Source organism: Balaenoptera musculus, chromosome 8 (genome assembly GCF_009873245.2).
Source record: "Balaenoptera musculus isolate JJ_BM4_2016_0621 chromosome 8, mBalMus1.pri.v3, whole genome shotgun sequence".
NCBI classification, from domain to species: Eukaryota; Metazoa; Chordata; class Mammalia; order Artiodactyla; family Balaenopteridae; genus Balaenoptera; species Balaenoptera musculus.
In genome coordinates, this window is record NC_045792.1 from 8,932,238 (window position 1) to 8,953,210 (window position 20,973).

The 20,973-nt window shown below is 52.5% G+C and overlaps 2 protein-coding genes across 3 annotated transcripts; one reads left to right on the top strand and one right to left on the bottom strand.

Annotated features, from left to right (window-relative positions):
* The first annotated feature begins 1,031 nt into the window (after positions 1-1,031).
* On the top strand, positions 1,032-5,664 carry VSIG2 (V-set and immunoglobulin domain containing 2). The gene is made up of 7 exons (XM_036859893.1): positions 1,032-1,092; positions 1,179-1,633; positions 2,216-2,423; positions 3,231-3,389; positions 4,354-4,473; positions 4,585-4,729; positions 5,480-5,664. The coding sequence occupies exons 1-7, from the start codon at positions 1,032-1,034 to the stop codon at positions 5,610-5,612; spliced, it is 1,281 nt and encodes a 426-aa protein (XP_036715788.1). The 3' UTR covers positions 5,613-5,664.
* Positions 5,665-5,936: 272 nt separating this feature from the next.
* On the bottom strand, positions 5,937-13,160 carry NRGN (neurogranin). Of its 2 annotated transcripts, XM_036861162.1 has the most exons (4): positions 12,980-13,160; positions 7,375-7,601; positions 7,129-7,146; positions 5,937-6,722 (listed from the first exon to the last, which is right to left on the bottom strand). In XM_036861162.1, the coding sequence occupies exons 1-2, from the start codon at positions 12,992-12,994 to the stop codon at positions 7,380-7,382; spliced, it is 237 nt and encodes a 78-aa protein (XP_036717057.1). In that variant the 5' UTR covers positions 12,995-13,160; the 3' UTR covers positions 5,937-6,722; positions 7,129-7,146; positions 7,375-7,379. The 2 variants fall into 2 exon arrangements, with proteins under 2 accessions (XP_036717057.1, XP_036717058.1); XM_036861163.1 differs by lacking the exon at positions 7,129-7,146 and having other exon boundaries at positions 5,955-6,722; positions 12,980-13,111.
* Positions 13,161-20,973: the final 7,813 nt, after the last annotated feature.

Consider the following 20,973-nt stretch of genomic DNA (forward strand, 5'->3'; position numbering starts at 1 on the left):
GTGGACCCAGAAGGGCTTCTCCACACAGCCTCCAGCTTGGCTTACTGGCTCGGGATAGCTCTTCTAGAGTCTTTCAAAGGGTCGTTTGCTGTCAGGCAGTGGTGGAGAGGCACAAAGGGCCTGGGGCTGGGAGACCCTCACTCACTTTGAGCAGCAAGGGGATAAAATTGGTGACTTTCTGCTGGAGCTTGAGTGCTCACAGCTCAGGTGTGTGTGCACTGAATCTCCTGTTTCCTCCTCAAGGGCAGGGGAGAAGAACCTAACTCCCGCTCCTCTCCCCCAGACCACTGAGTCCTTACCCGTCTTCGTGCCCGTCCAGCAGTGATCCCCCTCGTACTGGGGGGCAGCCAGGCACAGGATGTGGTGGCGGTGTGTCCACCCCAGTCCTGCCGCACCTTTTCCTACCAAGGGTAGGGGCTCCTCCAGATCTCAGTTTCTCTGCCCATGAAATGGGGTGGCTCTGGGAGTGGGGAGGGCTTGTAGTTTCCATGGAGACTCCTGCCTCAGCAAGTGGTGATAAAGGTGCCAAAGAAGGGATCTCAGAGGAGTAACTTGAAGAGGGGCTGAGGGGCTCAGAAGGAACAAGCCTCTGAAGGGGGTGGCAGGGTCTTGGCCTGGGGCTGGAGCTCACAGTGTGAGACCCCAAAGTGGTGACGTCATTTGCCAGCTCCCAGGTTCTCAGAATGCCTCCCTCTTCCTCCTGGGTCACTCTTTCCCTGCAGAGCACCAGTTCTGATCCCTCTCCTGCCCTGAGGTGCCCGCCCCAGGCCCAGCCCTTTCCCCAGGGCCTGACTGCTTCAGAAATTGGGGGGAAGGGGACAAAAGAAGGGAGTAGGGCTAGAATGATTCCTGTACTGGGGCCTGGAGGAGGGAGGCGCACTTCCTTACCTGAGGGCCAGGCCTCTCCCCTTGTTTGCTCTGAGATAGCCAGTCTCTCTGGGGCCTGGCACCAGGAGGCTGCCCTGTGGGCACTCGCTACCTTCTCCCAGAGCCAGACGCCCAGACGGACCGACAGCCGGCAGGACGCGGCCATGGCCTGGCTCCCGGGGCCCTTCCTCTGCGGGGCCCTGCTGGGCTGGGTCTGCTTGAGTGGTGAGGAGGGGGCCGGCGGACGGCGGTGGGAGAGGGCGGGGGCAGAGGCCGGGGAGAAGACGTCGAAGGCCGCCGGGAGGGTGGAGGACAGAGGAGGCCGGCGGGCCAGCAGACAAGTTGGGCCTCTCGGGAGGGTTTAACCACCACCCGACTTTTGTTTTCCTTTCCCCGACAAGCACACCCTCAGACCAGGCCCAGTCTTGGCCCTTTCAGGTCCTTTCACCCAAAAAAGCCGGTGGTGTGTGGGCTCCTCCCTCCTGGAAACCTCAGGTTTCAGGAAGGGAGGGATGGAGCGGAGGGAGCTGAGCCCCAGGGAAGAAGGGCACCCCGGCCGGGTCACCTGAGTGCTTCTCCCGCCGGCCTCTCGGCCACTCCAGCCCCCGGGCTGGCCGTGGAGGTGAAGGTGCCCACCGAGCCCCTGAGCGCGCCGGTGGGCAAGACCGCCGAGCTGACGTGCAGCTACAGCACATCGGTGGGAGACAACTTCGCCCTGGAGTGGAGCTTCGTGCAGCCTGGGAGGCCCGTCTCCTCGTCCCAACCCGTGAGCTGAGGGCACCCGCGCGGAATGGGGGGCCCTCCTGCCTTTGGCGGGCTTGGCCAGGAGAGGCAGGAACAGGGGACCCACCCAGAGATGAGGGCGAGGGGGTCGGAGAGGGCGCATTTGTGGATCAGTATGCTTAGATGAAAAAGATCTTTCTAGATCTTCTTAGGAACGCAGTCTCTGTGAGGCTATATCGCACATACAGCCCTGTGTATCCAACTGCCTCCCCCAGAGTTCCTCCACGCAACCCCCGTACGTTAGTGCCACTCCGGTGTCAGTTCATAAACCCACCAAGGCTAAGCTGTTGTGATTAAAAGCAGGATAAAAATGCTGCCCCCTCCGGGAATGTTTGCTTCCCCTCCCCCCAGATTGAGAGCATGCTTAGCGGAAAGCAACGAATCTAGTTCATTCAGCACCTGGGAAGGGATGGTATTTGGCGACAGATCTTCCTGGTTCTGGCTACAGAGTATCAGCTTCCCTGGCTGCTATAAGGGAGGGGCTTCTATTACCCGCTTTGAAGAAGGACTACAGAGTTGACGCCAGGTGGCAAAAAGCACATATGTGTCTTCTGCTTCTCCCCAGATCCTGTACTTCACCAATGGCCAGCTGTATCCAACTGGTTCTAAGGCAGAGAGGGCCAGCCTGCTTCAGAACCCCCCCACAGGCGGAGTGGCCACCCTGAAACTGACTGATGTCCACCCCTCGGACACTGGAACCTACCTCTGCCATGTTAACAACCCGCCAGATTTCTACACCAATGGGTTGGGGTTAATCAACCTTACTGTGCTGGGTGAGGCAGGCTGGGGATCCACCAGCCACCCACATAACCTGAAAGATTGCACTGGCCCTGCTAAATCCTCCCCTATCCTGATTTCCAGCCCAAGGGTCCAACTGCACTGGGGACCCCGAAGGAAAATGCCCCCTTCCCAAAGTCATCCAATCCTACCCCTGCTCCACCGTCCACAAAGAATGCCTCCTCCCTCAGTCGCTAGTGAGGGTTCAAGAGAAAGCCCTTCCCACAGATAGGGATCTGAGTCATGCCCCCAGCAGCTCCATCTTTGGGGGAACCTCCCATTTGTAGCTAGGTTTCTGTCCCTCTCTAGGTCAGTAGCAGAGAGGGGGAGTGCCCGTTCAAGGAAAAAGGGCCCCTATCACTAAGCACTAACTTTGTGTTCAGAGCATCCATCTCACCCCAAACTAGAGCCTGCTTGGAGATGAGCAAGCAGAAGAAACTATTAAAGGGCCTGGAGATGTTTAGATGGAAAAGAGAAGACTTAGGAGGTGGTGTATGACAGCTGCATTCAAATATCTGAAGGGCTGTCCTGGGGAGGAGAGATTTTTTTCATTTCTCTTTGTGGGCCCAGAGGGCAGGAATTGGGACCAACTGGGATATTATACTAACACAGATTTTGGTTCAACATGAAGAAGAATTTTCTAACAATCAGAATTTCCAATAGTGGAAATCATTTCCCTGGGATGCAGTGGTATGTGAATAGAGGTGGACCGCTACGTGGTAGGAGGTATTGAAGCAGGAAACCTAGCACTTCATGGGGGTGGGGTTAGAAGATGGCTAAGGTACTTCCTGTGATTTTTGCAGTGCCCCCCAATAGCCCCTCGTGCAGTCAGAGTGGTCAAACCTCCGTGGGGGGCTCTGCTGCATTGAGATGCAGCTCTTCCGAGGGAGCCCCCAGGCCAGTGTACAACTGGATCCGCCTTGGATCTTCTCCTACACCACCTCCTGGCAGCATGGTGCAAGGTAAGGGCCCACGCCATCAAGGAAGAAGGGACTGAGAACCTGGGCAAATCTGGCCTCTAAACTCCACACACCCACAGTACAAGTTCCAAGCTTTCAGGTATGAGACACACTGCTATACCTTTCCCCTGCTTCTTCCTTGGCTCCCGTTATTGTTCCCTCCTGTCTTCCTGTACAGTCTGTGGCTGTGTGGTCCCTGGAGCATTACTCAAGCTAAACGTACTCCTGATATCCTGGAAGAGAGTGGAAGGCAGGGGCATTCTATGATTCCCACTTGCCTATTTTGGGGATCAGGATTCCTTTTAGATTTCTTAAGGGTCATGAATCATTTCCAAACTTCCTAGAGAGGAAGCCGAGGCAGAGTAGCATGGACTGGCTTGAATCATTTAGCCAGTTTCTTCAAGGAACCATGTGACTGTCTAAGAGCCTTGGCTTCTCAGCCTCCTCATGCTGGCTCCAGTGCCCTGGTTCTCCTCCCAGCCCCAGCAAACCCCTCTATCAATCCAGAGAGCCCCCAAGATCACCTCCCAATGTGTGTTCTTCCTTCTAAAGGGAAGGTAAGCAGTTTAGAAGAGCATTTGGGTCAGCTTAGAGCCACCCAGAGGACACAGTTTCCAGCAATCAAGCCCTTTTCCCCCAACCAAGAACCTGACATCAGCCAGTAGACACCCCACCCCGATTCCACTGTGGTTTCTGAACTCTTCATGTGTGTGCTGTCTCCCCCTTCCCTGAAAAGGCAGCTGTGTAGTGTGGGAAGAGCACAGAAGTTAACAGTGGTTTTGACACTTCCTCTCTGGATCACCTTGGACAATTACTTTCCTTTTCTGAGCCAGTTTCCCCACTAATAGAATGAGGTTAGTCCCTTCCTGACAGGATTATTGTAAGGATGAAATGAAATATGCTTTTGTCATAGTATAGCTCACTGTGAGTTGAATGAGTGATGGAACACTTCCTCTTTACCCTCTAGATGAGGTGTCTGGCCGTCTCATTCTCACCAATCTCTCCCTGGTTTCCTCGGGCACCTACCGCTGTGTGGCCACCAACCAGATGGGCAGTGCATCCTGTGAGCTGACCCTCTCTGTGACCGGTAGGGGATGCTGGGCAAAGGCTGGGCTGGCAGGCCTGGGTTGGGGGTCTGCATGAAGCTATCTGAGGCACCAAGGAAGGTCTGCAGCTCTGAGGATCCTGTGTCTCCTAGACCCTTCCAAAGGCCGAGTGGCCGGGGCTGTGATCGGGGTGCTGCTGGGCGTGCTCTTCCTGTCAGTTGCTGTGTTCTGCCTGATAAGGTTCCAGAAAGACAGGAGGAAGAAGCCCAAGGAGACATACAGGGGTAGTGACCTACGGTGAGCAGGAGGGCTGAGGGCTGGTGCAGAATGGGAAGAAAGGGCTTGGGTTAAGAGTTGGTGACTTCAGCCCTCAAACTCCGACACCTTTAGGGGGTGTTTCAGGGTGCGGGGTGCTGCTCAGCGCTGGGCTTTTGTGGTAGGAGTGGCAGTACATCCCGTGTAGTTGAGCGTGTGAGCAAAGCGTGCAGGGTGGAGGGCTTGGTTCATGAGCTGCCCTCACCCTCCTCACACTTTTCAGTAAGGTAAAAAAGAAGAATTTTTACTTTTCACTATTTAAGGCCTTTTATATACATCGACAGGATGTGGAGGCCAGGAGTTGTTTGTCCTGAGCACTCAGCTGAGTTTAGTTCTTGTGTGTGGGGCAGTAAGGGAAGGAGAGGCAAAAGCCGCCTGTCATCAACTTTAACTGTCAGTCATGGGGTCCAGAATAGGGATCAGAGCAATATTTCTCCAAGTGTGGTCCTCAGATTACTCGAACAGAAGTCACCAGGAGCTTGTTAAACATTCAGATTCAAGCCACTTCCTATCCCTCCTGAAGCAGAATCTGTGTGTGTGTGTGTGTGTGTGTGTGTGTGTGTGTGTGTATGTGTGTGTGTGTTGGGGGTGATGGGGCCTGAAATCTTCATTTCAACCAAAGTTCCACCATGATTCCTATGCAGAGTGAAAATTAGAAGCCCCTGGGTTAGAGGATGATGGTGCACTGAGGGATGCTTCCAGCCTTCACTTAGAATTGCCTGTGTTTATCAGGGAGGATGCCACCGCACCTGGGATTTATGAGCAAACTTCTGTGAGGGCCGATTCTAACAATGGGCTCCTGGAGAGGCCCCCGTCTGCCAGCACTGTGACGACCGCCAAGTCTAAGCTCCCTATGGTTGTCTGATTTCTCTCCCGATCCCTGAGGGGGAATATCAAGAATTAAAGCCTTTGGGTACCATATTGTCTCCTTCTTTCTGCCGGTATAGCGAATTCCTCTAGGCGGCCCAAAGAGTGTTACTGGTAAGGGAAGGAGTGGGCTTGAAGTCCCAGAGGGGATGCTGTAGGCGGGAAGTCTGGTTGGTTCCGAAGGTACGTTCTAACCTAGGTTCCTCTCCTCCCTTCCCCCTCTCCACCTCCACTTTTTGGTTCGGTCAAAGGAGATTGTTCAAATTTCGAACGGTGGCCTTGTGCACCCAAACTCCCTTCCCCTCTGGCACCCTCTGAACACTTGGACATTCCTCTTTATTGTTCACATTCCAACCCAGCACGGTCACATGCACACACGGAGATTAAAAACCCTCCCGGCCACAGCCCCAGGGGCCCGTGGGGGCGGGGCCAGCAGGAGCAGGGGCGGGGCCTCGGAAGACTCCTCCTACCGAGCCTCCCCCGCACTCGGCCTTTGCAGAAACAAGCAGAGGGCTGGAGAGGCGGCTCTCGGGGTGCACTGGGGAGAGGGGAGGGCAGGTTACAGGCAGGTGTGGGGTTGGGGTGTGAAATGGGGACTTCCGATCACAGCAAGGGGTATCCGACATCGTAAAAACCCTCCTCCCCTATCCAGAGTTCTGGGACTAAGCTGGGACGTGAACAGCGCAGAGAGGCATGGCGCCCCCTTTAGCTGCGCAGAGATCGAAAGGACTTCTTTTTTGGAGTGTTTTTGGGCAACGCTTAGGGCGCCCTCCGCAGAGCGCGAAGGGAAGCGCACCGAGGCTGCGGAGGCAGAGCAGCATGCTGGGTGCGGGGAGAGGTGGGCGAGAAGCTAAAGAAGATTTGGGAGCGCGGAGACTGGGGTTAGGGTCGGAAGGAAGGGCGAACGGGGACCATACTAGACTGGAGAACTAACTAAAAGGGCATGGCCTTAGTGAGTCCTCGACGGAGTCGGCCTCGGTGAGGGGGTCTCTGAGGACGCAGAGCGGGCTCCTGAAGCTGGCAGGTTGGTGGGAAGGAGAGGATCACAAACACGGCAGGGAAGTCTCGTCGCTGCGAAGGGGACGTGGCATCCATCTCTCTTCGGGAACTGAGGAGAGAGAAGGTCTGAGCACCTGCCCTCTCCCAGTACTTCCTCTCCCCTCTCCTTCCTGAACCAGGAACCAGGGCGGGGAGCACCAGGGAGCCCCGGTCACCCGGAACTGCCCACCCGGAGTCACTGAGCTGAAATGAGCCCGCGGCCGGTACGTGTGAGACGCTGGGTGCTTATGGCCCCCGGCCGGGCTGGTCAAACGCGGGTGACTGGGTATCTGCGTCGGTCCAGGTGCGTCCCCGTCGCAGTCTCAGGCGTCTCCAAGTGTCAGAAAGCCTGCCGGCGCAGGTGCATTTTCCCTGGCTGGGAGGAGGTGAGGGCGGGCGGAGGGAAGGGCTGGGGATTTGGTCCTTTCCTCCCACTCAGGGGTCCCACCCCACTGCTTCGGAGTCGTATTCATTACCTTCGAAAACGCTCAGTTCTTCGGTCCGGGGCGGGGCAGCAGGGAGGGTGGAGTGAGAGAAACAGGTGAGCGCTCCAACCCGCGGCATCTTCAGCCTCCTCCCACCCACCGCACGTCTTAGATTTCTAGGCCCTCATCCTTGACTCCTTCCACACCCGTCTCCGCCCCCCAGCCGCCCTTAGTCTTCCTTGCTCCTTCGGAGGAGGGGGTCCGGGGTCGGGAAGGAGAGCCTGCGGCCCGCCTCACCTGGCCTAGTCTCCGCTGGGGCCGCCGCCCGCGCCTCCCCGGGCGCCCCCAGCTCCGCCAGGACCCCCGGGGCCCGGGCCCTTCCGGCCGCGCTCTCCGCTCTTTATCTTCTTCCGCGCCATGTGGCCCCGGAAACTCGCCTGGATTTTGGCAGCGGCCGCATTGGCACCCGGATCGTCCAGCGGGATGTCTAGAATGTCGTCGTCCGGCTTGGAGCAGGCGCTCTCCTGGGGGGTGGGGGTGGGGTCCTTGTGGGGTGACCGGGCCGAGGCCCCCCGAGAGTGGGGTAGGAGGAGAGTGTTGGGGGATTGAGACGAGGGCGACGCGGGAGTGGGAAGTGCAGAGAAGGACTAAGGCAGCGCCCGTGTGTGTGTGTGTGTGTGTGTGTGTGTGTGTGTGTGTGTGTGTGTGGCTCCTGGGCAGCGGCAGGTAAAAAGGAAGGTTCAGGGTCAGGTGGACACAGTTGTGTTCCCAGCTCAGGAAAGAGAAGTGCACGGTAGATGGGATACAAGACAGCCGGGTAGCCCTGAGTGAGCGAAGGCCCCTTGCCAGCGGCCGAGTTAGGGGAGCTGCCCAGCTGACTGGAGGGTGGGTTTGGAGGAGCAAAGTAAACCACAGCAGGGACTCCTGGATGTGGCTGCCTTTCCCCCGTCCTCAGAGGGTGCCTCCAGCTCAGAAGGGTCCCTTCTGAGTCCAGGATTCCCTGGGAGAGGGTTCAGAAGAACCGGCAGGCCAGTCCCTTCGCTGAGTAAAATCGCACCAGAGCTCAAAGCTGGAATTAGGGTGAAGATGGGGCTTACCCCTCAGCGAGGCAGCCCCCCTCCACCCAGGCCAGAGACTGTTTTCCCATTGCCTCTCCATTTTGCACTGCTCCTCAGGATGTACTCAAATACAGAAGAGAGGAGATGGTCTGGAAGAAGCTACAGAGAAAAGGCTTCACTCCAAAAAAGGACAAAAGGAAAATAGCAGGAGCAAGAAGCCCTTTCCATGATGTGCTCAAGAGAAAGGAAAGAATTATGACAATAGCTACCATTTAAGCAACGCCCTTGTTCCCGGCACAACATCACAGAGTTTTACAGATGTTATTTTATTTAGTCTTGGCAACAACTCTATGACGTACCTTTTATTGTTATCCCAGTTTACCCCTGATAAAACTGATTAGAGTGTTGAAACCATACCTGAGGTCATACAGGTAGTTATCAGTGGACCAAAGAGTCAAACCTTTGTATGCCAGAGTCCAGAGTATATTTTTAACCCCTACTCTGCAGGTAAGCAAAGGCAGTCAAGAAAAGGAACCAAGCTCTACCACTTGCTAACTGAGTGGTCTTGGGCAATTTTTCTAATCTTTTCCTAACTCAGTTCCTTCATCTGAAATCAGATAATAATATCTACCTCTGGGTTGTGGGGAAGAATAAACAATGTGATATGCAGAAAGCTTCTGGCACCATCTAGTTGGTCGATTAATGGTAGCTATTATGATTCCTTTAAATGATAGTGAGTTGATGTGAAAGAGCTGTTTTTGTAGGCTAAAGTGGTCATATAAAAACAATTTCATAGGGATCAACCTAAAAATAATGAGACCCACCCACAGGCTCCAGGTTTCTGTTTCTCCAGCAGCCTGCCCTAGCTGAGAATAGAAAGGGGTAGGGAACTGATGGGACTGATTTCAGAGGCGAGGCTCTGGAACGGAGAGGGCCTCAGCGCCCCCGCCCCCAGCCTGCTTCTTGCTTAGTGTTACTCACAGTGATGACGTGGGGTAGGAAGCAGAAGGGTACTGGGGAGTTAGAAGGGCATTTCTTCTTTGAACTGACCCTCTGGCTTCTAGGAATTTGCTTTTTTTTTTTGCCTGAGGACTTCCACTACTTTCCCTGTGCTTTGCTTCTCTGCAGAGGTCTCACGCAGTAGTAGTAATTCAGTTCTATTCCTTTCCCCTCGCTCCATCACCCGTCCGGTTCACAGAATTGGGATGGGTGTGCGTGGGGCCTCAGTGATCACTGCCCCAGCCCGGTCCTGTCCTAGGAGGCACAGATTTACATCCCAGATGCCCTAAGCCCAGGTTTACAAATGGCTTCCTCTCATTATGGTTCCCAAGGCTGTCTTCATTTCCTGGGCTTTAGAGCTCCTCAGTTTGTGCTCAAGACGTCCACAATTGATTTAACTTCGGTTAAAAGGAGTTATCAAGGGCCGGTGTGGTTGTGGAGGGGTCTGACACACTCTTTTTGTCTTTCCTGGGTCTAGTGCTCACCCCCTGACATCTTATTCCCCACTTAGAAACAGAAACAACCCTTTTTGGATCCTTGATTCTCAGAGCTCAAGCCTTTCTTGGGAGAGTCTCAGGGAACAGGGACGCTTCTTCTCAAAAGAGGACAGTGCTCAAGAAAACATTCCTGAGCCCCTCTCCTGGGCCAGCAGCTGTAGAAGTGGAGCGGAGGAAGGGGTATCTTCCCCCAAACATGCTAAGACCCACCTGCGGTCACCACCCACCCCAGCTGGATCCAGCATGGAACAACAGGCAGAGCCACCCCCAGCACGCTGCTCCTCCCTGGAATCAGCCCCTTCTCCCTCTAGCTGAATTCTCAGGGCAGAGCTGGAGGGACAGAAATGGAGGGACAGTAAAAGGAATCCAGGAAGGGTCATGGTGCCTGGGTTGGTGCCTTCCAAAGCCAAGATCTGATGGTGTGTGCCTGAGAGCTCTGCATGAACTGGGGGGGTTTGTAGGAGGGGGAGGGGGAGGGGGACAGTGGTGGGCAAAACACGAGCCATGGCTTCTGGCCCCAAATGGTCCCATCACTTCACCTCTGAGGGTCTCAATATCTTCAGCCACAACTAGAACTTGGCCTAGATGAATAAAGTCTCCTTCAGCTCCCAAATCCTAAAAGCTTTAAGAATGATCCCTGCCTACTGCTTGTTATATGCTGGGCCCTGTGTTCAGCGCTTTGCACACATTACCTCATTGAATTCCCATTTTACAGGTAAAGACACATCCTCAGAGACATTTTGTAACTTACGTAAGGTCACAGAGCTGACAAACAGTGATGGGATTCAGAAACCTGTGCTGTTAACCACTACCTCAGGGCAGGTAATTATTTCTATGAGTTCAGCTGGACCAAGTCAACTAGACTAAGCAAAAAATGGGTCCAAAAAAATGTTTCTTTGCCTTTTTATATTAAGTGAATTCAGGAAAGTCAGATATAAAGTCAGACTATGTAAATTGGCAACTGGTACATCTGAATCAACAGCTCTTGCTCTTAAAAAAAAAAAAAGCGGATCTGTTTTCTTCTTCTCATTTCTGTTTGAGCCTCCTTACAACGGAGAAAGAAGAAAATAAAGCAGGACTAGGTGTTGCCCAAACACCAGGTTGGATGGTCAGCAAGGAGAGCCCCAGAATGGAAGGTGAAGAGGGACCGGTCCTCACCCCCCAGATGTGCTCTGCTCTCTATGCACGTCCCAGCTGCTTCCCAGCACTGAGCCCAGCCCTCCGCAGAATGGGGTTGGGTAGGAAGATGATCAGTGCCAGCCCTACCCCTACGCTCTGCCCCGTTACCTCTTCTTGGCCGCCACGCCACCCCCCCCCCCAACACCATACACAGCCTGACAACGGTGCTGTCTCTTGCTCAGTTCTTTAGCCCTGCAGGCCTAGGACAGGGCCTGAAAGGGGAAGGCTCCGGTGTAGAGAATGCGCTGGAGGAGGTGACCCAGGGTGCTGGGCCTCTGGGATAATTATGCATTTGCCTCTTCTGTACTGTTTCGGTGGGCAGCTTCTCCTTTTTTTAGGGGACACTTATTCCAAACATGTCTACCAATCCCTCAGTATGGCCTTGTGGGCACCCAGGAGCATGGTCCAGGGCAGATCAGAGCCTACAGGCAGGGACCCGACATCCTACTCTAATTAGTCCTGCAGGTACCAGGGGAGACAAGTTACATTCCTTCCCTGGCTTCTTGGAGTCTTTGCTCTCTCACCTCTTTCCACTGACCATTCTTCCTACCTTCCCTTCCCCATCATTCATACCGTCTTGGCAGTATATCCTCTCCCTTACATGTGTATCCAGAACCCACCATCCATTTATTGTCTCTGTTTTGTAAAATACTGCTGGGGGTGAGGAGCCCAGGAACCTCCATTAACAGCCCATTCCTCCTTTCACAACCAAAAACTGCTTCCTGGGGAATAACAAACAGAGGAGAAAGACTGGAAGAAAATATGTTATTAGAGCTTTCTCCAGGGGGTGGGATTGTAGATGATTGATATGTTTCTTTTTTATACTCTTCTTTAGTTTTTAAATTTTTCTGTTATGACCATATTACCTTTATAATGAGGAAATATAGTAAATGTTTATAGGAGAGGTTAAATTACAGCTACTGGAATCAGACAAGGCTAGTGTCCCACCTCCACACTTAGAAGCAGTGCCTCCTTGGGCAAATCATTTAATCTTTCTAAACCTCAGTTTGCACATCTGTAAAATGGGGAAAATATCTACTTCACAGGGTTGTTGTGATGATTAAACATAAAATGTTAGGTACATGGTAAGCATTCACAAATTGACAACTATTATTTGTATTAATAAGAGTTAAACATCATAACAACAACCACAACCACTTGTCCCTAAGTTCTTTCTGCCTCTTGGTACCCAGACATAGGGAAGTCTCACCTCTTCTAAACTGGTCTATTCTTTCCTTCCAAACCTCACTTTTTTTCCTTTTCTAAGCAGGCAAAGTCATAACCTCTTGTATCATTAGCTGGGTTGACCAAACGGCTAAGAATACAAGACTTTGGCGTAGGACTTTCTCCATATGTAGGGGCTAAAATAAAATAAATAAAAATATCAAATAAATGAACAAATAAATTGTATACATGCATGATCACTGCACTCCTCGACTGTGCCAGCAGCCTGGTCCTGTACCAGGCGCTTTCATACCAGAGTACTTTAACAGCAACCCGCTTTGGCATTAGGTCTCCGTGTGGGCGCTGACAAATTGCAGACACTTCCTTCCCTCGCCAGCAGGGCTCTCTCGCGGTCACTTCACCCAGCCCCCTCCAGGGCTAGAAGGCGTTGGAGGTCTGGCCAATCCCTCCCCAGAACCACACGGACTAGGCTCTTCGCAACCCATCATCACTACTAAGCTAACCAATAATAATTGACTATCTCACCCGGCGCTGTACAGGGCGCGAGGGTCACGAGAGTTAACCTGTCAGCCCACCGACGGCGGCGGCGGTGGGATGGGGAATGGGGTGGGGGACGAAAGCCAGGGGAAAGGAGTCGCGGGAGCTTCGCTAGGCGACGGTTTCCAGCGTCTCTCTGGGGGAAGTTCCTCTTCCCGTCTAACCTGCAGCTTCCCTGTTGCAGAGCCTTGCCGAGCTCCCAGACCAACCTAGACTGCCTGGCGGATGGGCGCCCAGACGCCCCCACGAGTTGGGGAACATTCTTCCTAGGGCTTTCAAGTCAGGCGGGCGCCTTCCACCACCCACCACCCACGTCTCAGCAGGCACCCTTATTGCTGCTAGGTCTTCTGCACCCACTTCCATCCCTCGCTCGCCCTCCAGGGGCTTCTCGGGTGCCCCTTCCCCCAGTCCAAGCTGAGTGCCCGTCCCCCAGACCCTCTAACTTACGGTGCAGCAGTCCATGCTGGTGTTGGGGGCCCTTGGCTGGGACGGAGGCTGGCGCAGGGGGTCGGTGCGGTGCCGGGTGGGGACTCTGGGGCAGTGGGGAGGCAGCCGACCGGGGCCAAACCAGCCGCTCAGCTCTCGGGTCCTCTCTCCCGCGCTCGGCCCTGCGGGAGAAAGTAACCTGAGCCCTGCGGTCGAGAAGCCAATCAGGAGAAGCCTTCGGCAGGGTGGGCGGGGAGATTGGAGGGGGACCACGCCCCCTCCCGGCTCCCTCCGGCTCGCTCCCCCTCCTGCCCCAACCCCTCTGCCTACACACTTCCATCCATTCCTCCTACACACCCCCATCCTCCCAAACTCACCCCCGATGCTGCCGAGGCGGCAGACTGCCAGGCAGATGTATGCTGGCGCAGGCAGAAGGAGGACCCCGACATCCCGGGCACAAATACACTCGCATCTGTGCACAACACCCCTCCCACCCACATAGAGAAAAGCATGCACCCCTCACCCACCACCCCACGCTTCCACAACCTAGCTAGAGTGCCAAATATGGCTCCCTCTACCTTCCCTCCCCCTCAGTCCTCAAAGAAATGCCCCCTAAGACGTGCGGTTTAAAGGTACCGTCATCGCTCTGCTGTGGAATGGAGAAGGTGGGCACACATAAACACAAAAGCTCACGCCTGAGCCCCACAGGCCCATATATGATACTCCCCAGGCTCACTAAAACGTGCACTTCTTCAACATACAGACACTACAGACACAGCCTGCAAAAATAACTACACAGACCTTGTACACACACTGAGCAGATACATGCAGACGCCCTGTTATGTGCACACACAAGCACACACATCCACAGGCAATCACACTACCCGAAATGTCTGCATTACATATCTATCTATCCATCCATCTATCTAAATGCCCTGCACTAAACAGACAAAATCATACATGCACAACACCCATTTTGTATGTATTTATATATGGATATGGGCACTCTTCCTTCCCACTCACTGAACCACACTCTCCCTAACCTCTTAATCTACTGTTTCTGAATAAGACAAAAACTGACCACTCTCACCCTTGCCCCTGGGAGGAAAAAAATACTCTCAACCCAGTATAGGGAAATATCAGAAGTCATCAGTTCTTTAGGTCCATGATGGAGGAAGGATGTGGGCTTTGTGAGAGGCCTGGGAAGGGGAGATAGGAGAGGAGCAGCCTGCCACTTTCGTGGTCGCCAGCCTCCCCAGACCGGTCAGGGTACGAGAGCTGGCAGTGTGGCATGTTAGTGAAGAGAGCGGGCCACCTCTGAGAAAACTAGAACGTCTTTCTCAGCTGAGGTCCCAGAGGAGGGAAGGAAGAAAGGAAGGTTGCCCTTCAGGCCTGTTGACTGAAGCAGAGGGAGGAGGGGAAAAATGCCCTGTGGCTCTGGTCGGGACAGGGGATCCTGCAACAGCACTGCTGTGAACCAACAGTCCCTGGCCAGTCCTAGCATGGCTGTCACACGCTTCCTTCTTACCTGAATATTTGGGCCACGGGCTTTGCTTGCCAAAGGGAAGATGAGCGGGAGGGAAATTCCAGTGGCCACTCTGGCTGGGGACAGGGTTAGCCAGCTTGGGGCCCCAAGCTGAGCTGGATGCTGGCTGGGATTCCAGAGCTTGGGGTGTAGGGGTGTCTCTCCCAGCATGTTTGGGACCCACCCACCCTTGTAACTGAAAATCTGTTCCCCAATCTGTCTCTGGCACATCCTCCATCCCCCCACCTCCACCAAATGACAGGATGTCTTGGGAACTCGAGCCCTTGCCTAAATGATGCGCACATCTAGGGCCTTGGTTTGTGCCTGTTCCCATTGGATTTCAACTCCAGATTCCAGAGGAGAGAGGGAAGGAGGACACTGGGGGCAGACTGGATATCAGGCTTGGACTCCGTGCTTTTCTCTTCCCAAATTAGAGCTGAGGAATTCAGGATTTAGTGAGTTTGCAGTAAAGTCTCCCAAGTTGCTAGGCAACATCCCTCTGCAGGCTGCGCTGCCTCTAGGCCCTTCTTCCTGCTGGTCAGAGCTGAAGAGGGGCTGTCTTTAAAATGTGCCCCCCCCATCAAACCCCCTCACAGGCAGCACAGCCCTTTCGTCTTCCTAAAAGACACCTTTGTGTGGGGTGAGGGTGTCTCTGAACACCAGTGGGCCCAAGGGAGAACAGATAAGCGCGCTTATCAGTTCCATCGGCAAAACAACCGTTTCAGCCACAGCCCGCTTGAGGCGCCCACGCAGAACTGGCCACAGTGTTTGTCCTGGGGGATGGGCAGGCCCCGAGGTGAGGAAAAGGTAGACAGACAGGAAGGCAGAGACTGGAATAGGAAGACAGACACCCACAGGCTCAAATATCCAGAGGCAGGAGCAGCAACACGGATGGCCCCATTTAGTGACACCCACACGCAGACACACACAATGTCCACGCATCCACAGAGACACATAGACACACTCACATCCAAAGACACGCACAGAAGTGGACCCCTTCACCAGCACACATCAAGGGCATGCACTTCCCCTGGTAAGGGGTTCCTCATCTGGACTAAGTGGCCAGAGTTTGTCAGCGAGTCCGGCTGTGTGGAACTCTGAGCCTCTGATTCTCGAACCAGTGAGAAGGAAAGGGGGCAGGAGCAGTGCGGAATGCCGGGTCCGGCTGGTTTAAGGAGCGGTCTGCCTCACCCTGCGTCTCGCCTGGGGCCAAGGTCAGCCTTTGGAGGGTTACCTAGTAACCTGCTGGGCTTGGGCCCTACAGTTATTCTCCTTGACTCTTGAGATTTCAAAAACTCTCCTCTATCTTTGCCCCGCCCCCTCCTCCCCACCACCGCCCCCCCGCCCCCCCCAGCTATTGAAGGAGAAGGACTGCAGGCCTGGACAGGAGAGGAACTCCGGAAGGGCCCGGTTAGAGAAGGAGCTGGGACCTGTGGGTGCAGGGTCTGGACCCAGCATGGAGCATGGAGGAGGAGGGCACAGAATAGAAGGCAAGGCTGGTAGAGGAGGAGATGGTCCAAAAAAAAAGAGAGGATAAAAGATGGATTAGTGGGAAGCTTCTGGGGTCCAATACAGATCCTTCTTGGGACAGATGGAGGGGGATTTGGAGAGAGTTGGTCCTTGTAAGCAGAGAGAAAAGCCAAGGCACATGGCAAGCTATTTGCCAATACTTGCGGCTTACCCTCCTGGGAGTGGGCACTTTCTGAACATAACATCCCGGCTCAAGCCCACAGAGGGACTCCATGATAAGACGAGGGTGGGAAGTAGGAGGCTGTGCCTTTGGTGGAGCTGATCTGGGGGCTTCTTAGGTCAGGATTTTACTCATTTGAGCGGAGGGGGTGAGGGTGGCAGGAAATTCAGTTTTCTCGGCAAATATTCCAGCTTTTGCTGTAGTAGTATTTTTAGCAACTTGGCTGGCAGAGGGGGAGCCCGGGTACAGCTTTAAAGGGGCCTCTGCTAGACGGGAGGCCTCCTCCCGCCCTCACCCCACAGGTCATAAAGGCGAGGGGGAGAAAGCACGCAGCTCAAGGGCTGCATTCCAATTTAAAAGTCAGGCTTGCTGGGCGTTGGACGACCGTTAAGTCATCTTCACCGATAGTCGTTATCCGTCATCATCGACATCGTTCTCATTAGCAGCTTTATCAAGAAGAGTAAATATTACTTGGACTTCTGCTGTGCGCAAGGGAGCGTTAGGGACACGATACAGAAGGCTTAACACGACACGCTTGGTGAGACGAGGGAAGGAACCAAGACTTCTGAGTGAGTGCTGGGAGCTGTGTGTCGTACTAGTCACGTTATATATGTGATTTCATTTAATTCTTATAACAACTCTGCGAGTTAGGCATTATCTTTCCTGTTTTACAGGTGAGGAAGTGAAGGCTTTTAGGGGCTGAAGAATTTACCCAAGGTTACACCGTCATGAAATGGAAGAGTCCGCGTTAAAACTCAGAACAGCATAATAATATTATCCTAAATCCGAGGAGTGATTTACAAGGTGCTTCCACATCCATGATTTAATTTGTTGCTTTTGAGAACTGTGTGAGGAGGCGTTAGTATTTTTAACCGCTTTTTCTGAGGAGGAAGTGAGGCCTAGAGAGGTTAAGTGACTTGTGTCTTGTTGGAATTAGACCTCTAGTGAACTGAGGTACTAGGGCTAAAGCACAGGAGTTCTAGCTTTGAATTCTGTGTGTGTTCACCTCTTCGGCTCCCAGCACTTGCACTGGGCTCGAAGGAATGGGTTACAGCGGTTAGCAAATCACTCACAGTCTCTTGGCTCTTGTCTCTTACAGTCTTACAGATAAAAGTATATATGTATGGGGCTTCCCTGGTGGCGCAGTGGTTGAGAGTCTGCCTGCCAATGCAGGGGACACGGGTTCGAGCCCTGGTCTGGGAAGATCCCACGTGCCGCGGAGCAACTAGGCCCGTGAGCCACAATTACTGAGCCTGCGCGTCTGGAGCCCGTGCTCCGCAACAAGAGAGGCCGCGATAGTGAGAGGCCCGCGCACCGCGATGAAGAGTGGACCCCGCTTGCCGCAACTAGAGAAAGCCCTCACACAGAAACGAAGACCCAACACAGCCATAAATAAATAAATAAACAAATACTTAAAAAATAATAATAATAATGACCTTCGATATATGTTAATGACATTAAAATTTCCTTTAAAAAAAGTATATATGTATGTATGTGTGTATATATCTATGTGCATATATATCTTATGTATATATAGATATGGATGTATATAAATACATATGTATCTACATGTACATGTATGGGATATATTTATATTTCCTGAAGTAATACACGGTAGATGCCAAATGAATGGTGTGGACAGTTAAGTATTATGAGAATTGAGATGGGGGAGAAATAATTGAGAATTTGGATGATCCAGGAAAGCTTCCTGGATGAGGATGGTTTGGAGGAAGAATAGGACTCAAAGAAGTAAAGGGGCCTGGGAATAGGCAGGGGGACATTTCAGGCAGGGGCAAAAGTTGTGAGCCATGCACTGCATTTAGTGTCACTGTTAGCTTACGCTGTCCCCAGTCCGGAAAGGCCCTGAGGACAGCAAACCCCGCCTCCTGCCTCTCACGCAGCGTTTTTTGTCTAAAGCTCAGTGCCCTGACTAGATACACCGGAGCCATTCCGGCCCTCTAGGTCACACCAGCCGTGTGCTCATGCCTGCTCGGCAGCCCCACTGCTCCTTGGAACTCTAACACACACTCCCCGCTTGCTCCTGCTGATGTGCCAGGTGCCTGCTTCCTCCACCTCCGTGCCTTTTCCTCTGGGTCTCAGTGTAGTTCAAACTCCTGGATGTGGTTTGCTCCTTGTTCCTATATCACCCCAAACATTTACCTGTTCTCTACTCCTCCACTTCCCTTTCCTCAGTTTGCTTCCCCACGCTTCTTTACGAATAAAAGCTGGTGGTGGGGACTTCCCTAGTGGTGCAGTGGTTAAGAATCCGCCTGCCCAGGCAGGGAACATGGGTTCAAGCCCTGGTCTGGGAAGATCCCACATTCTGCTGAGCAATGAAGCCCATGCACCACAACTACTGAGCCTGCTCTGTAGAGCCCATGAGCCACAACTACTGAGCCCATGTGTCACAACTACTGAAGCCCGCGCACCTAGAGCCCATGCTCCGCAACAAGAGAAGCCACCACAATGAGAAGCCCGCGCGCCGCAACAGAAAGTAGCCGCAATTAGAGATAGCCCATGTGCAGCAACGAAGACCCAACGCAGCCAAAATAAAATAAATAAATTTTTAAAAGGCTAGTGATGGCCAAGCAACGTGTGTACCCGTTGGGCCTCACATCCCACCTGCAGACATTGGACCAACACAATCCTTTTTTTTTTTTTTTAATTTTATTTATTTATTTATTTATTTATTTATTTATGGCTGTGTTGGGTCTTCGTTTCTGTGCGAGGGCTTTCTCTAGTTGCAGCAAGCGGGGGCCACTCTTCATCGCGGTGCGCGGGCCTCTCACTATTGCGGCCTCTCTTGTTGCGGAGCACAGGCTCCAGACACGCAGGCTCAGTAGTTGTGGCGCACGGGCCCAGTCGCTCCGCGGCATGTGGGATCCTCCCAGACCAGGGCTCGAACCCGTGTCCCCTGCATTGGCAGGCAGACTCTCAACCACTGCGCCACCAGGGAAGCCCAATCATTTTTTTTAATATAAATTTATTCATTTATTTTTGGCTGCATTGGGTTTTCACTGCTGCGCGCGGGCTTTCTTTTCTCTAGTTGCGGCGAGCGGGGGCTACTCTTCCCTGCGGTGTGTGGTCTTACTGCGGTGGCTTTTCTTGTTGTGGAGCACCGGCTCTAGGCGCGCAGGCTCAGTAGTTGTGGCGCACGGGCTTCATTGCTCCCCGGTATGTGGGATCTTCCTGGACCAGGGCTCAAACCCATGTACCCTGCATTGGCAGGTGGATTATTAACCACTGTGCCACCAGGGAAGTCCCACAATCATTTTTATAACAAGGATACAACCATTTTGCTAATATTTTAAACTCTCACACAAACCTGAGAACCACTTCAGTTTTGGTCCAGAAAAATGCCTATTTTAATTGTTTTTTAAAAGGCTTACATGAGGTATGATTTTTCCTTATTCCTTAATCTGTTTAAAGACCTTTTCTCCTTTTGTGGTTCAGCTGGACAGTCAAATAAAAGAAATTCGTGGTTCTTCCAGTAATGTGTGTCATGTGAGGTGCAGGCCATTCTCCCCTGCCATTGTCTACCTTAGGGAAGAAGGGAGAAACTCTTATATAGGAGATAGAGACTCTCAGAATCATCCAGGAAGAGCACCTCTTAGAGTGTGTGTGTATGGCCAGTAACCCAGGCTCACGCTTCTCCACGCTGACACTCTCTAGTCTGAGAGCTTGGATGGAGTGGTGGTTTTGACCTGGGTCCATGCGCCATGGTGGTCATTCATTTGGCATCTAGCGACTATTGCCTTGTATTAATACTTTTTAAAAAACTTTTGTTTTACTGTAGAAAAATTTAAACACATGCAAAAGCAAATAGAGTAGTATATAAGGAACTCCACTGTATCCATCTGTACAATAATTCTCAGCTCATCACCAAACTTATTTTATCTATATTCCTTATGATTCCCCCATTATCCTTTTATTCATAAATATTCAAGTATGTGTCCCTGAAATATAGGGACTCTTCAACACTTATTTTTAAGGCATATGTTCATTAGACTGGAAACTTCAGAAAGAAAAAGATTAGTATTGTTTTCTTTACCCCTGTAGCCTTATCGCAATCTCTGGGACATACGTAGTGGGTACTTCATAAATATTTTTTGAGTGATTGAATGAAGAAGGGGATGAAGGAATAATACTGTCTAGAGGAAGCAAGGGGTAAAGAAAAGTGCATATTTCTGTGGTCAGGCATGATCTAATTTGCAGTGGGCCATGAGTTTGATAGAGGACCAGGTATATCTTCAGCAAGAACTTAGTAGGTGGACCTTAAATAGGGAGGAACTCCTCATCTCTCTGAGATTCAGCCTCAGGGCTTCCCTTCTGAGGAGCAGAGGCATTTGGACACATGTTCCACGGACGTCCTTGCTGAGGTGGCCCCCTTTCATGGGAGGAGCGTGGGAGACAGAACATGACAGGACCAGCGAGCCTGGGAATCGCCTTGCCTACAACCAGTTTATCTAGTTTAGTATTTCTGTTTCCGTTTTATGGTTTCCTTCCTTTAGCTTGGTTGAGCATTTCAATTTTGTCTTAGCTATGCAAAAGGACATCGAAGGAAGAATGATATACTCAGTTTTAGACCAGAGGGCCAAGATCAAAAGGCCAGTTGGGTGGCAACATCCGTTACTCAGGGACCTTAAGAGGAAGCTGGCTTTCAGGGGATCAGAGCCCGGCTTTGTGGTCTTGCTGCCCTTTTTAAATTTGGAGTTTCTCTTTCTATTGATAACCTTGGAAGGTTTTATTTTCATTTAAAAAAGTAGGAAGTTTCTTTCATGGGGTGTTCTGATGCAGTTG